The 16,286-nt window shown below is 37.9% G+C and overlaps 1 protein-coding gene across 2 annotated transcripts in view; it reads right to left on the bottom strand.

Annotated features, from left to right (window-relative positions):
• Positions 1–15,741, bottom strand: part of LOC107684873 (beta-1,4-galactosyltransferase 5-like) — a 24,566-nt gene extending 8,825 nt beyond the window's left edge. For both annotated transcript variants that reach the window (XM_016481242.1, XM_016481243.1), the window contains exon 1: positions 15,379–15,741. In XM_016481242.1, coding sequence (XP_016336728.1) covers positions 15,379–15,484 — 106 coding nt within the window. In that variant the 5' untranslated portion in view covers positions 15,485–15,741. The remainder of the gene's footprint in view (positions 1–15,378) is intronic.
• Positions 15,742–16,286: the final 545 nt, after the last annotated feature.

The raw sequence follows: 16,286 nt of genomic DNA, 5'->3' as shown, positions 1-16,286 counted from the left end.
ATACCAAATTTAACACACCTGCTCCCCATTCACACCTGAGACCTTGTAACACTAATGAGTCACATGACACCAGGAAGAGAAAATGGCTAATTGGGCCCAATTTGCGGTTTAGAGTACTCACTTCTGTGAGATACTGTATATATATATATATATATATTGAACGATGTAGTAAAAAAAGCAGGAGTCATTTAAAAAGATCAAACTTGTGACTTTCTTTCTAGAAGGTAACTGTGTTTGTTAGTGTGCTGTTGTGCTTTGAAAAGAAGGCACTAAGCTTTTAGATTAACATATCATGACCTATAAACAGTATTAAGCATCAGTAAGCTTTTCATTAAGACCAGTTTATAGCACTAAAGCAACAATAAACATCTCCATAAATCTTTATGATTCTGATTGCCTCATCTCATATCTCACGTATCCTGAATCCTGATGACCTCCACCCAGCTTCTTGTCCTAACATTTGTGTAATGTGATATAATTACATTCATGTAAGCATTGTGAGAACATGTTTGACTTATATCAGCACAAATTTTTTTTACTGCTCCTGCATTAATTTATCGTCATATGAACCATCTGATGTGCTGTCAGCAGTATGCAAGCATTTCAGACTCTGCAGACAACCATAAAGTGCCTTGTGACTTCAGTAAGCTGTGATCACATGATCATGCTGCCGCTGCTGGTTGAAAAACTTTAAAAAATGAGCCGGCTCAAACTAAATATGGATCTGATGGTCTATTAATTAAACCACTGCTTGAAAAAATGCTCAGATACACCACCATTCAAAATTTGGGGGTCAATAAGATTTTTTAATTTCTCATAAGTCTAATATTTTCACTAAGGCTGCATTTATTTGATCAAAAATACAGTAAAAACAGCAATATTGTGAAATATTATTACAATTTAAAATAACTAATTTCTATTTTAATTTATTGCAAAATGTAATTTGTTTCTGTGATGGCAAAGCTGAATTTTCAGCATCATTACTCCAGTCTTTAGTGAACAGATTCTTACGATTCATCTAAAATCATCTTATTGACCCCAAACTTTTAAGCAGTCGTGTACATATGAAAAATATAAAACACAGAGACATATGCTAGCAATGACCTGATCTGAAGTGTGCACCAGATCACATGTAGTCATGGGTTACTCATAAGGCATCTGTGTAGCCCACCCGTGCAGTACACACACACACGCACACGCACACGCACACACACACACACACACACTCCAATTCCTCAATAACAACACTCACATGACCAGTGAGATCGATTAGCATATGCTGGTGTGTCTTCAAAGTAATGTGGTTTATCATATCCCAGTTCACACACAAAAAACCAGCAAGCTTGTTTTCATATCCATGTTAGTAGTTTACATTCAGTGGCGGCTCGTCAGGGGAGGCAGGGGAGGCACAGCTTCCCCATAATTTTGAGGTGAAAATGGGAGGAGGACGATTTAATGTTAATAAAATTCACAATTCATTTCAGTTCATGTCTCAGAATGTGTATTTTTTGTTTGTAATTTCACAGTTGTAATATCATAACGTGAAAGCGCCGCTTTTCTATCGCGAATGTGCCGAATCTGCTGATGTAATTACAACCGCTAGGTGATAGAGAAGGGGAGGGGGAGGCCGGGGGAGAGCCGAGCTCTCGTGCCTCCGTTGGTAAAAAAAAACTAGCCAATCAGCATCGAGTGTTCACTTTCAGCGCTGAGGAGTGTTGAGAAAAGAACCCTTGCAAGGGAGGCTAGCCTCCTCCTGATATCAACCAATCATCACAGAGACGTAAATTACGTGATATTAGTTTGAACGTCTGCCGCTGCGCTGAAAATGTACCAAGTACTTATGATGAGTAGCTATATTGAATATTTGATCACCAACAGATTTAGCAAGCTGTCATTCAAACAGTATATATAAAAATTAAGGGAAAACAGCCTAAGCTGGATATAGGCTAGCAGTCGGCTTAATTAAGTTCGCAACAGGCAGCTCTCTTTTAACACAGACTTTTAAGAAGGGATGGATGTTTGCTTCAAGTGACAGGCCAGGTAAGTGAAATTATATTATCTTGCTGTATGTATGTCCTTTTCTTTACGTTTTCTGACTAAAAGCAACCAAAAAGCCATTTTAAAGTGGTTAAGCAAATAATATAATAATAATAATCGGCAGGGATCCCAGACCAATACAATTAGTGTGCCTCCTCTATTTTAAAACCCACGAACCGCCACTGTTTACATTCACACCCAGTTTTCTTTAAATAGGCTAATTTTAATTCTATAAACCAATCCTAACTCTCACACACACACACACTGCATGCTTGCTTAAGGTGGTTTTGTACATTCCAATTATTCCTGTGTATGTGTGTTTGCTTTTAGGGTAGAGCTGTGTGTGTGCTTGTCTTGAGTTATGATCAAAGATTAGAAGTTATTCTTTTTTCAGGTTTTTAATGTGTATGCGTACTGACTTAACCATATTTTGGTGGCAAATATGTTCACTGAAATTAGTTAAATCTGACCAAACCTCCCTTTGGGGACATCCTCATTAGCAAAAACGGTCTAAAAAATTAAGCAAATAAAGATTTTTAAAACTGTTAAAATGCATAAAGTATTTCTAACTAGCTGTATAGAAAAACAATACAAGTCTATGGAATGTTTCCATTTGATAGCTAACATATGTGTTTGTACAGGAAGATGTTTTTTGAATCATGTTATGTTAATCATGTTAGGAAGACAACATCTCTTCCTGCTCCATTTTTTGTAGTTCTCATGCCTTCAAAACCACATGTGGTATTGATTGTTCATTAAGTGTTTATACAGTGCCAGCAAAGCCAGTATTGTATTGAAATGTTGACTCCATTCAGACTTTGCAGTCTTAGATGTGCTATTCATTATTGGTTGTTATAAACCTTTTCAAGCTATACTTTCTAAGACGTTTAGTATTAAAGCAATTTAATATTTGCTTAGAGAATTCTATATGAATCAAAATAATTTCATTTCACTTCCAAATCATCAATTAAAGTGCCCTATTATGGATTTTTGAAAATGACCTTTCATGCAGTGAGTAATGTAGCTGAATGTGAATGTAAACGGTCTGCAAAGCTGAAAGTACATCATAAATGAAGTTATTGTGTCTCAAAAGAAAGAGTCGACTCTGAACCGCTGAATCGAGTAGTTTTAAATTCAAATCCCATTTCCGCGAATTTCACACATCACAAATTCTTACATTTGCATAATGCCCACCTATGTTCTGCTTGGACATCCTGTGAAAACAAACATCAAAAGGTGTAGCTTGTTCGTGTAGATAACGTAATGTCGAGAAGACGCTGTGAAAGTGAATTTGGTTTATTTTCATATAGAATGTCTGTTGTACTTGGGAGTCATGATAAAGGATGGAGCAATACATTGCTTTACAAACTGCAGTGCTTTATCAGTACTCTATGTCTGTGTTTGGCTAACGCATATACCATTATTGTTTGGGTCTTTACTACCAAGTCCGGTTCGCTAACACAAGTGTAAAACAACTGATTCTTTCTTTTTTAGAACAGAGTGGAGCAGTATTATTATATTATTATAATAGGGTGCATTATTGATAAGCCGTATTCCAGTACTGGTGATGGGTGTTCCGTTTGTGACATGCGCTGTTCGCAGTAGACCAATCACAACAGACTGGGTCATCGGACCAATCAGAGCAGAGCAGCCTCATGCAACGGAGGGGTTTGGAAAGATGAATCTTCTAACAAATCATTTGAGAGTCGTTGAGAAATAACGTCAAATTAAATGCATATTATAAGAAAATTTGACCTTGCATGTAAACCTGTTGTTGGGGACTCCCAAAACCAAATTATGAACCTTTCAAATAGCTTAATAGGAGCACTTTCATTTTCAAATTTTCATTACATTAAATGAAACCTGGATCTTTTACATGCGCACTGCTTATTTCTTTGTTAAACATTCTTTTATTGGAAGTAAACGTAACCAGTTTTGTACATGATTTATGTCAAGATTTTCAGTTGGATTTTTTTTTTTGGACTGAAACTGAAAAAAGTGCATTTCTAGTTATAGTTTAATTATATTTTATGCTTTAAATTGATTTTAATTTAATTTGTGTCATTAGCTTAGCAACATGCTAACCTTTTTTTGCAAATCTAAGAGACTCTCTTTTATGGAAAAAAAGAAAAGAGATTCATTATTAGAGGACATCACTGTGAAACAGTTTACATTATTAAACATGATCAAAAGTATTTACAGTTTTTGCCTATTGCTTGAACACTATAGACACATGCTTAGACCAAAGTAACAAAACTTGAAGCTTTTGTTACTATACCTTAAACACAGTGTAACCATACCTTAAACAAAAGCGCTGCTTTGCACTTCAGTTGCAATTCTGCAACACACTTGCTCCTGCACACTACACACTATTTCATACATAAGACACTTCGTTCATAAATGAAATCTCATGGGTACCATTGGGAAAACACATCTATTCAAAATACAAAACACATTGGGTGATTGAAAACACTTAGACACACACCTGAAAACACTTACTTACAAAACTGATCACCAATCAGCCAACCACAAATAGGCCTCAGTTGAGCCATTTTGAGAACTTTGCAAGCATGGAGGCAGGGAGCGCAAGAGGTAGAGGTAGAGGAAGAGGAAGACAAAGACAAAGAGAGAGAGGAGTAGGACATGGTCGAAGAGGCTATGCACGGAACAATATTTCAGATGATATTAGAGCAACGTTGGTGGATCATGTGATAAATCATGGCCTGACAATGAGGGAAGCTGGGCAGAGAGTCCACCCTCATCTAAGCCGGTTCACAGTTGCATCCATCATAAGGACATTAAGACTGGAAAACAGGTATGTCTTCAACTCTCCACTCTCTGTACTTGCCCCCTTACTCGCCATTTCTAAATCCTATAGAGGAATTTTTTTCCGCTTGGAGATGGCGCGTATATGACCGCCAACCACATGCCCGCATGCCTCTTCTGCAGGCAATGGAAGAGGCATGCGAAGACATTGAGGTAACATCAATCCATGGCTGGATTCGGCACACAAGGTGTTATTTTCCCCGTTGCTTAGCAGGAGAAAATATCGCTTGTGACGTTGATGAGATCCTGTGGCCAGACCCAAACAGACGGCAGGATCTGTAATCCCACCCACGCACAATTGGCCTGTTTTTCTGTATTTACAGTAGTGTATTTTGTGTTTTATTTTTGTATTACTGCATTTACTGTACTGTACTGTAAAGTATAGTACTGTGATGTGCAGTATTGAGTTGATGTCATTTGTAACCTTTCAGTACTTTCATTTTTGGTTGTTGTGAAAACCTTTGTTGGAAAAAAACAGAACAAAAACTGTAAGTGTTGCATTGAGCTTCACAGAATGCCACCTGATGAACTGAATAAAAACAGTGACAATTATAGACTGCAGTGTTTTATATAAAGTGTAAAGATTCGCTGCTAATCTGAAAGTGTATTCATATGATGCAAGTGTGTATCATTTTGTCATCAGAGTGACATTTTGACAAAGGATTGTTAGGTTTTGATAGCAGAGTTTCAATTCGACATAGATGTGAATGGTTTATTTCCCAGTGTTGTGTCTTTTATTTTTCACAAAAAAGTACTCTGCTTTATGGAACACACACACACACACACACACACACACACATATATATATATATATATATATATATATATATATATATTAACAAAAAAATACCATCACATTAATTTGTCTTTTAATATCTCTTTTCAAATGGATGTCTTTGAAGTAGTTAACTTTTATTATAACCCTAATTATCCTAATGTGTATCATATTATTTTTATAATTATATTCTATAATAATTGATGATATATTAATGTACAATTTACATTTACAATATATGTATAATTTATCATATTTATTTATTTATTGGTTTATTTAATAGGGACCATGCATATTCATGAACATTGTTGTATAAATATACACCATGTAAATATGCCAGAATTAGTAACAATAACTACTTTTCATCTGCAGTCCCTAGGCAGGTAACATAAAACTAACATAAGGACAGCCAACAATAATACAACATTCATTCACTATAAATGAAAAGATACACATAATGGTGACATATACATTGACAACAAACAACAAAACAAAACAGAAATACATGATGGAGAAGACATTGTTCATTGTTCTTGTGTGTAAAGTTTTGACACAATGAGCCGAAGTTTTGCAAAAAGTGTTCAAGCAATAGGCAAAAACTGTAACTGGTTTATCTATTTTCTTTGCAGCCAAAGGGAAATGTAGGTTAGTCAGCTAGCTCTGTACTTGTTTTTCATTGTGTTAAAGGACACTAGACACCGATCACATTGGTGTTTGTGAGTTTGATAGTTTTCTTCCAGGCACAGGAATCTAACCAGACAACTGTAAAACCTGTCATTTGTGGCAAAACGTTGGTAATTCTCCAATCTCCAACCCCTCTCTCTCTCTCTCTCTCTCTCTCTCTCTCTCTCTCTCTCTCTCTCTCTTGTGTGTGTGCATGTGACAATTCAACTGAGACAAAGTAGCAAACTTACGTCTGTCCTCTATAATTTCCCAGGCATGTAAACCTCTGACACACACAGACACATTGAAGTTCCTTATCTGTATCTCTTCCTCTTATGTTTGATATTGTCCACCCCACCAAACTAAGGTCTTCACACAGCTGCACTTTTATTTTACAAGTGCCCTTTTACAAGGGTTTTTTTTTCTTTTTTGCACATTCACAATGCAAAATTTCCCCCAGTATAAACTATTGAGTACGCTAATCTTCAAGATTATTACGTCATACGATCATCTGTCCACATTGACATATTAACACTAATTCAGTATTCAGAAACTTGTCCCACACAGCTCATTTACATTTACAAATATTAGGGGTGCAGTAGGAAACAACTGTACAAGCGAAACTTGAGAGTTATGTGAAAGGGCAAGATTTTCATTGACATATGAATTACTTTTGGCCTGCTAAACCCCAAATAAAAGGATAAATGCAATAACAAAATCAGTGTCCTTTTTCTGTGGCATACTGTACACAGTGTAGATGTTCTCAGATGGATACAATCAACTGGACAGTAAAACCTGATTTCTGTTGCTTTATTATGACACGACAGGCATGTGACACTGGCTGCCATGATGGCAATATCAACAATATCAATATCCCCACTGCTGTAACAACACGACAAAGGTCTCATCTGCTTGGCAAGATACTGTGTTTAATTAGTCTTGCGCCCCTCCACGCTACCATCTGTGATACAAATAACTCACCTAGTGTTGAGCAGACACTACAAGAGGGAAAAACATGTCAAAGCAAGAAATAGCAAAGCAGAAGAACGCTATTCCTGCATCAAGTGTTCAAAAACAAGCATGCAGTGAGCAAATGTAAGAGTCAAAACTAGATTTTTATCCTAAATCCCAGGATAATTTGATCAAGACAGAAAAACCAACACACTCTCATAACACGTCACAGCTATTTTACATTTTGATGAATTAGTGGCAAATTTGTACGATTTCATTTGTACATACTGCACCCCTCTGTGGGTTAGGTTTACAGGTGGACATTCATGTTTAGTTTTAGTTCATATGAATCAAATCTTACAGGTTGAATTTTACACAATAAAACAGGTTATTGCATTGGCTGATGTATTTCCTTGTCATTTTCCTGACATGGCACGGTAAACATCACACAGTTTATAGCTATACTGCAGGATGTAATCTTTTCTGTTTATTTAAGCGGAGTAAGCCATTTCAGTTTGCTAGCTGGACAAAGCAGGGCACCAGAGCGTTACCCTCTGGTTATTTTTAGAAATGCTAATTTGAAAATGTTACTAAAAGGAATCCGGTCCAGAATTATTTTAAAAAGGCAACTTCTGGTTGGAATATGCGACGTTTGGATCAGACGCACAAACTTACCCTGTATGACCAGAGTTTCCTCATTTCTGGATGCAACCGTGGCAGTCAAATAAGAGTAATGTTGCATGTCGCTGCAGGTAAACACCCACACAGGTGCACTGCCGTCATAAACTACACCTCGTCTGTTGTGTAGTTTTGTACACTGTAGGTTTGTTGTGTAATTTTCAGAGAAAAACCTCCTGATTTCAACATACAATGAACTATTCATATCAGTTTGTACAATCTCATTTGTACGTTTCCATATGATATGGTTATGCTCCAGTGACAGTTCTGTTTAAAGCCAAGCATACACCGTGCAAGTTTCATCAGATTTTGTTGTACGACTCTTTTTTGAGTTGGACCAAATGTCAAGTCTGTGTGGCCATAGACAATTGCTCTCTCCTTATCCTTCCTGACTGATTTGTCTCTACTTTTGTGTTTTGTTAGGGTCTTTCTCATTAATTATACTATGAAGTAGTACCTGCAACCCAATCATGTGGCACAGGTAGTCCAGCTCCAGGATGGCACATCCATATGTGCCGCCACAAGGAGGTTTGCTTTGTCTCCCAACACAGTCTCAAGAGCATGGATGAGATACCGGGAGATGGGAGATAGGCAACAACCCAGCAGCAGGACCAGTATCTGCTCCTTTGTGCAAGGAGGAACACTGCCAGAGCCCAGCAAATGAGCTCCAGCAGGCTACTGGTATGCATGTTTCTGACCAAACTGTCAGAAGTCCATGAGGGGCTGACGTCCTGTAGTGGGACCTGTGCCCACTGCCAAGCACTGTGCAGCTCAATTTGCATTTGCCAGAGAACACCAGAATTGGCAAGTCTGCCACTGGCGCCCCGTTCTCTTCACGGATGCGAGCAGGATCACACTGGGCACACGTGACAGACGTGAAAGAGTCTGGAGATACCATGGGGAACGTTATGCTGCCTTCAACATCATCCAGCATGACCGTTTTGGCATTGGGTCAGTGATGGGCTGGGGAGGAATATCCTTGGAGGGTCCATATTCTAGCCAACAGTACCCTTACTTCTGTTAAATACAGGGATGAAATCCTCAGAGCCATTGTCAGATCTTATGCAGTGGGCCCAGGGTTTCTCCTGGTGAAGACAATGCTTAGTCTCACGTGGCCAGAGTGTGTAGGCATTTTCTGGATGATGAAGGCATTGATGCCATTGACTGGCCATCACATTCCCTAGACCTAAATCCAATTGAGAACCTCTGGGACTTTATGTATCGGAGCATCCGAAGCCTCCAAACAACACCACAGACTGTCTAGGACAGGGGTGCCTAAACTCGGTCCTGGAGGGCCGGTGTCCTGAAGAGTTTAGCTCCTACCCCAATCAGACACACCTGAACCAGCTAATCAAGCTCTTACTAGACATACTAGAAATTTCACGGCAGGTGTGTTGAGGCAAGTTGGATCTAAACTCTGCAGGACACTGGCCCTCCAGGACCGAGTTTGGGCACCCCTGGTCTAGGAGCTCACTGATGCCCTGATCCAGGTCTGTAAGGAGATCCCCCCAGGGTACTTATGTATATAAGTAAAGATTTTCAACTTGAATATTTCATTCATTGAGATCCAATGTGTATCGAAGTGTTCCCTTCATTTTTAGAGCAGTATACACACACACACACACACACACACACATACATACATACATACATACATACATATATATATATATATATACATATACTGATCATGAACAGATGGTAAGACTGTTGATTACCGTGTCAATTAAATGAGTAAATAGATTAGCTCAGTCATTTTTCACGTGGCTAGTGAAAAGGCTAAGAGGATTACATGTAGTAGTGACTGGGGAGGTGGCGGCTGCCTTCTCAAATTGATGTTTGAACAAAGTCCATTCTTATTGTGGAATTTGGTGTCACATGACTGTCATTGGACATTAGACGGTAACTCTAGCGGGCATGCTTTCAATGTATATACAATATGTGGTTAATAACACCCTAAGTCTGACAACTATGAGCATTTCACCAAAGTAGCACATGATATCACAGTCAAACTGATAATACAAGGGTTCAGTCTTTCTAGATGCACCTGTTGTATTTCTGCAGAACAAATGACACTGCAAGATTTGTAAAAAAAAAAAAAAAAAGAATAAATATTCATACAAATATTTAAAAAGTATAACATTATGAATTTCCATCTACTAGGGGGGTGTGTAATGTCTACTACAGTTCAAATTTCTCAGGATAGTTAGAGTTCACCCCAAATAACTAATTGTTTAATAATTGTATATCCATGGCCAGTTTGATTTTCCTCTGTCTAATGTGTACCAAACTATTACCTGTCACAAGATTAGATGGTAGATGCTTTTGCCCTTCTTTATCCCATGATCCTCCTTGTTGCGTTTCCATGGCCCTAATCGTCCGTAAACAAATGGCCATGCAAATATGACACTAACCAGAGATCAGCTGGAATGCCCTGCCTCTAAGCAACTACTTTCCATTGTGTCGAACTGGTCATAGAGTTCATTGATGAGGTTGGTATGATTCTGCATTGTGTCCTCTTATAAACGTCCTCTCATGCCACTACATGTAAGATGTGAATGAATATTTCAGCATATGCTGTTTCTGCACGACTCTAGGTTGAAGGGTGCTTTGTAGCTTTGCAGCATTTGCATGTGTCTTCATGAGGGTTCACTTAAGTAGGTTTTTGGGAATTGTGGTGTTAAATGTGCAATGCATGTGGTGACCTATGTGGTTACAAAGTTAAAAGAGGAAAATAGCAAAAGTCACGCATACTTGATTGCAAAAGCATTAACCTTTCTCGCATGCATGCATACTCCTAATCCCTTTCCCCCCCCTGAATATACACCAAAAAATAGTAACAAATTATTCAAATAACAATATATTATTTGATGTCACTTAATCAACCTAAGCACATTAATTTATACCAAAAAAAACAAATTGGTATGGGTTAAATCAGGTAAAAACTGCTCTTTAAGGTAACAATTTTAGTTTACCACGTAAGGTATCACTTAAGATTGGAGCTGAACTCTGCAGTGGGTCTTCAGGGGCAGGGTTGAAGACCCCTGGTGTAGGCCAGAATGCCATTGAGTCATGGGAGTGGGCCTATTTGACTTGGGTCAGTAAGCATGCATTTAGCAATCACAAAAAAACTCCCCAGCAGCACCTTAACCTTCACTTAGAAACCACTCAGAAAACACTTACAACTCCTGGGAAACTTCTCAAGCCAACTCAAAAACAGCGGTGGTGAGTTTTGCATTGGCAAGTGCCATTCATAGAAAATAAACTTGTGCGGTAAGTCATTGTGTCTTTTCGGTTTGAATCGGGTCAGTTTTTGAAATGATATTCAAACATGACGATAAAGATCATGCAATAATTTCAAGCCAATGTACCTGTATGCTGTATGCATATAACCACAAGTCTGTCAGTCTGAACGACATTCTTCATGGAAATTATGGTAGCTTGTCATTTAGAAAGGCCAACGTATAATTTGGTGCAAGATCCTGTGCAATGGAACACACAAATGTGGTTTGATGAATCACCTTTATACAACCAGACAAAAGAAGGTCACCATATATTCTGAACATAAAGAAGAATCTGTTATGGTGTGGACCAGATGACTGATTTTTTCCAGGGATGTGTTCCTAGATCAAGAACATTTCTGTCAAATAACCCCAACCTTTAACTAATCCTAAAATCAAAGGGAAAAAACAGACAAATAAGCCCCAACCCCTGTCCAAAGCCTTACCGTAATTCTAACCCAACAATCTGTGTGGTTTGAATGTTTTCCCAGGATCAACAAAGATGCTTGGCATAATCTCATATAGGACCACCATCTCGTGGGAGTCATTGGATCTAATCCCGTAGTCATGGATTACAGACACTGCTCAACAATTTCAACAATGATTTCATGAACATCAGGATTATGTCAGATGTATTCCTTCATTTCTTCAATCCCCAGATCTGACCCTTTTTGAACCTCAACTGGACATTCAGGATTGGAATGTAGGCAGTCCTGCAGAAAGACGGTTCCTCTTCCTCTTTTGTCTTCTGTCTGGCGTTCAGTGGCTTGCTCAGAGGACGAACGGAGGCACCTGGGTTTCCATGGGGTCCGCGTCTATAAATAGGATCTGTGTTCTAGTGAGCTCCAGCAGGATTTCTCTTGGTTTAATTCAATAAACTGCAGAAATCGGACACATCTGTGGCCCACGATACCTCCCCTGAGCTGCAGCGTGTGTGAAATGAGCAGTAAGTGGTTTACTGTAGGTTTCAGTGACCTACGAACCTAATTCCCTTGACAAGCATTAAATACTTCTCAGGGGTAATAGAGCTGCTGCTGCTGCTGCTGTTGTTTCCATGGGGACACGAGACAAGTGTCTCCATGGTTCCACTGCATTTCTCATTGAGATAAATATAGAGACATACACAATACTCTTATTGTTTGTCTTTGACCAAATTGAGGTCAAGATCATCTACTGTAATTCCTGGTACACTGAATTCTGGACATTGTCCCTATGGTAAAACCCTAAACATAGTCGATATAACACTGATATATTGGCATGCAATAAAATTCACCCTATATTTTTCTAAATGTATCTTATAGATCTTATTATGAACGATTTATGTGAACAATGTAATGTTTAATCAAAATGTCACAACTGGACAACTGATTTTTTCTCTAGTGCCATATGCAGGACTTCTCCAATCATTCAGTCCTGTCCAGCTCACATTCATCTGCCTCCACTTTTGATTGCATGCCCATACCTCAACAAACAGTCAACAAGAACATACAACCAAATCCCGAATGGTTTTATAGTTTTGAATGTTTGTCACAATACAGAATGTCTATTCAAAGCTTTTGTCTGCCAATAATGTAGTTTGAACTGTCATCATTTGGGGACTTTTCTCAGCAAATCCTAAAATCTTAAAAATAAATATCTGTTTTTAATTGTGATTGAATTCATGAATTAATCGCCATACAATATGCTGTATTTATCTGAATTTACAATATATAGTCAATATCTTGAGAGCACATTTATATAGCCTAATACAATTTAAGGATATTCCATCCAAAAATTATAGTAATTGTCTTTATATAATAAAAACTTTCATACAATGTTCCTTTAAATGCACTACAGTATTTAAAAAGAGTCAACATGCATTATCCTTTGACTTGCAGAGGATTTTGAACTGACTTAAGGTAATAAACACATGATGATCTCAAATTTGGAAAGTTTGTTAATTACTTTTGAGTTTGATGAGGCAAAATTCTTACCTGCAATTAGCAAATGTTTTGATTGAAACTTTTAATGTGTATAACGGTTGACAAGATGAGGAATCTTACTAAAGTCTAGCTCATTCAAATCTGCAAATTTGTGTTACCAAATGAAGTAAAAGGTTAGTTCATCCAAAAATGAAAATGAAAACCCAGAAGACTTTCATTCATCCATAAAACACAAATGAAGATATTTTTAATATTTCCTTTTAATCATTTGTGTCCATTCATTGAAAGTCCAGGCAACAAGTTTCAGAAGTTTATAAAGGCATCAACAAAGTAATCCATATGAATCACAGCGGTTGAACACAGTCACTTTATACGATGAACAGATTTAATTCACATATAAATATTGATCAACAAACATATACAGAGCATATCAAATAGGGTAACCAGAAGCTCAGCCGTACTTGCCTGATGTGTGAGAACCAATGAGGTTTGTTCTAGTGTGCCACACATTCATGTGTAAGCTTTTGCGAGAATCAGTGTGGTTTGTTTAGTTGAGCTTCTGTGTTTACCATATTTTATGTATATTACCAAAATATCTTTATTTGTATTCCTTAGACTAATAGAAGTCTTATGGGTTTGGAATGACATGATGGTGAGTAAATTATGACAGAATCTTCATTTTTGGGTGAACTAACCCTTTAAGATTAGATTTCCATCACAGTAGTCAACAGCCAGAACGCAAAAACTACAACGTTTTTTTTTTAGTTGTGAATTCTCCACTTTGTTTTCTGGGTGAAGACAACCTAAAATCACTGGTTTCCAAAGGAGAGCTCATATGTTTAATGCCAGAAATATGCCCCACAATTACCAGAAACACTATACTTGACATTTCCTGTTTCCCTGTGTTTGAACAAAGATGTCTTCCTGAAGAGGGCATTGCCGTTTCACTCCCTTCACATGTCAGTCACCTCCATCTGGGACAAACGCACCTTCTGCATAACTTTTCATTCATTATTAACACACTAGAATTACTGGTCCTTGTTCTTCTTTTAAACATGCCTACTATAAAAGGAAACCCCCATGGCAGAAGGAAGCTAAAATGGTTTTTAAAGCAGCTTCATTAATAATGAAGCAAATGTACATAGCAATAAGCTGAAACAATGCAGACAAAGGCTACAAAGGAGAAATGGGTTGCCTCTAAATGATAAAGGAAAGTTAAGAAAACAAAATCACGTAGAAGGCAACATAAAATAAAATACACTTGACCACACAAGGTTCCTCTCTAAGCGTGCAATACTTGATCTTGATCTGTTGTGACATGACCACAGCTTTGCAAAGCATCTAATTTTATCTCAATGTTCAGTACTAAGAATGTTATATTGTTTTATATTCTCGCTCACTTTTTTAGGCCTTTTAATGTTTTTTTTTACCTAATACGCTCAACACCTCCATATTTGTACAGGGTAGATTAAGTCATATGGTTTTAAAAATATGCAGTTTATGTTTCATGTCATTTGTAATTATACCTGTGCATATTAACAAATCTCTTAAACATTGCATGACATGTAGGCTAATATATTGTGGCTAAATATTTGCAGTTGCATTATTTAGGAATGAAATAAAGCTAATAGAGAGTTCTTCGCGAATCAACGTTTACAAATCCTACTATAACCTGTATTCAAAATCACGATTTATCGTTTTTAACAGCGTCAGCATATCCTAATAAACTATTCATTAGTACCGAAGCCATCTGTAACTTCGCTGCCGGGAAGGCGCGTCTTTGGGGGCGGGACTTGACCAAAAAAAAAACTGTGCGGTGTGTCCCGGAAAGGCCGAAGATATAATAGTAGCACAATTCATAATGCGACTGGAACACGCTCTGTAAACAAAGTTAAAAAACAAAAGGCTCGTTTATGCTGTTTGCCCGGAGATATGTGAAGTGTCCTCTAGAAATGGAGGTCTTCATCTATACATGCTGACCACAGTAAACTACATGCATTTGATGGGACGTTTAACAGAATGCGGTCTCCAAACACAGATCGCTCGTGCATTATATAATAGCTACATCATAAATTAAAAACAAAAACAATGATTGCCATTCACTAGTCGCGTCCATCGTATGATCATCAACTGACTATATTTAACAGACCCGCCTAAATAAGCAGACTAGGCTACAGATATCAGCCACATGTATTCAGAACAGATGTTATTCATTCTTATACAACTAAATGTCTCAGTGGCTTACCTATGCCAGGAGCTGAATAGATGAAGTACAGTGCAGAAGTGGAGAGCGAGAAGAGAAATAAAAGCCCGAGGAATGACCTTCTCCGGAATCTCATATGTGTCGGCATTATACAGAGAGACGCAGATATTCTTCAATATGTCGGCAGATATTTGTCCGGTTAATAGATGGGGAGTCCGAGCGCAAACACGCTGATTCAGGTCCGATCCCGAAATGTATCCAATCTAGAAGGTCCACCCGTCTTAGTAGAGTCTCATCATCTTCATCCCGTGTATCTGTATGTATTGGTACAGAGCGCGCGCACACACACACACACACACACACACACTCACTCACGCACTCATACACACACCCTCCTGCACGCTGGTAATGAATGGAAGAGCATGGGATTGTGCGTTACGCACATACTTGTATCAGGCCAATATTTAGGGACCGTCTGTAAATGAGGGATTGTGTGAAAATTACTGTACATGACTTACTGTACTACTTGATTACGTAACGCTGCATTCATGGTCCAGTATGGAAGGATATATCTGACTATTTTCAAAATGAATGGCAAATTGTATTTTCAATTGAGTTTTCCATATGATATGTGGACGCATAAATAGTGACATAATCCAAACGCAATTGCAAATCTTGCATCACCGTTTGCGTTTTCGCTTTTGCGAACGCACAGTGACTGCCAAATTTCAAATGGAAAAGCAAAGTCCATTTGCAACTGTATTTCCCATGTCGTAAGAGTTATGAGCCTGTCATATTTAAATAGCAATATTATTTACCACGTCTGCTTTTTCACACTCTCTCTGCGCAAGCATGTAACCTGCCGAACTCAAAATCAATTATATTAATTTATATTTATATTTACATTTAGTCATTTATCAGAAGCTTTTATCCAAAGCGACTTACAAATG

Source organism: Sinocyclocheilus anshuiensis, unplaced genomic scaffold (genome assembly GCF_001515605.1).
Source record: "Sinocyclocheilus anshuiensis isolate Anshui unplaced genomic scaffold, SAMN03320099.WGS_v1.1 scaffold429, whole genome shotgun sequence".
Lineage (NCBI taxonomy): Eukaryota > Metazoa > Chordata > Actinopteri > Cypriniformes > Cyprinidae > Sinocyclocheilus > Sinocyclocheilus anshuiensis.
Note: the sequence above shows the minus strand (reverse complement) of the source record. Positions and strands in the feature narration are given on the sequence as shown.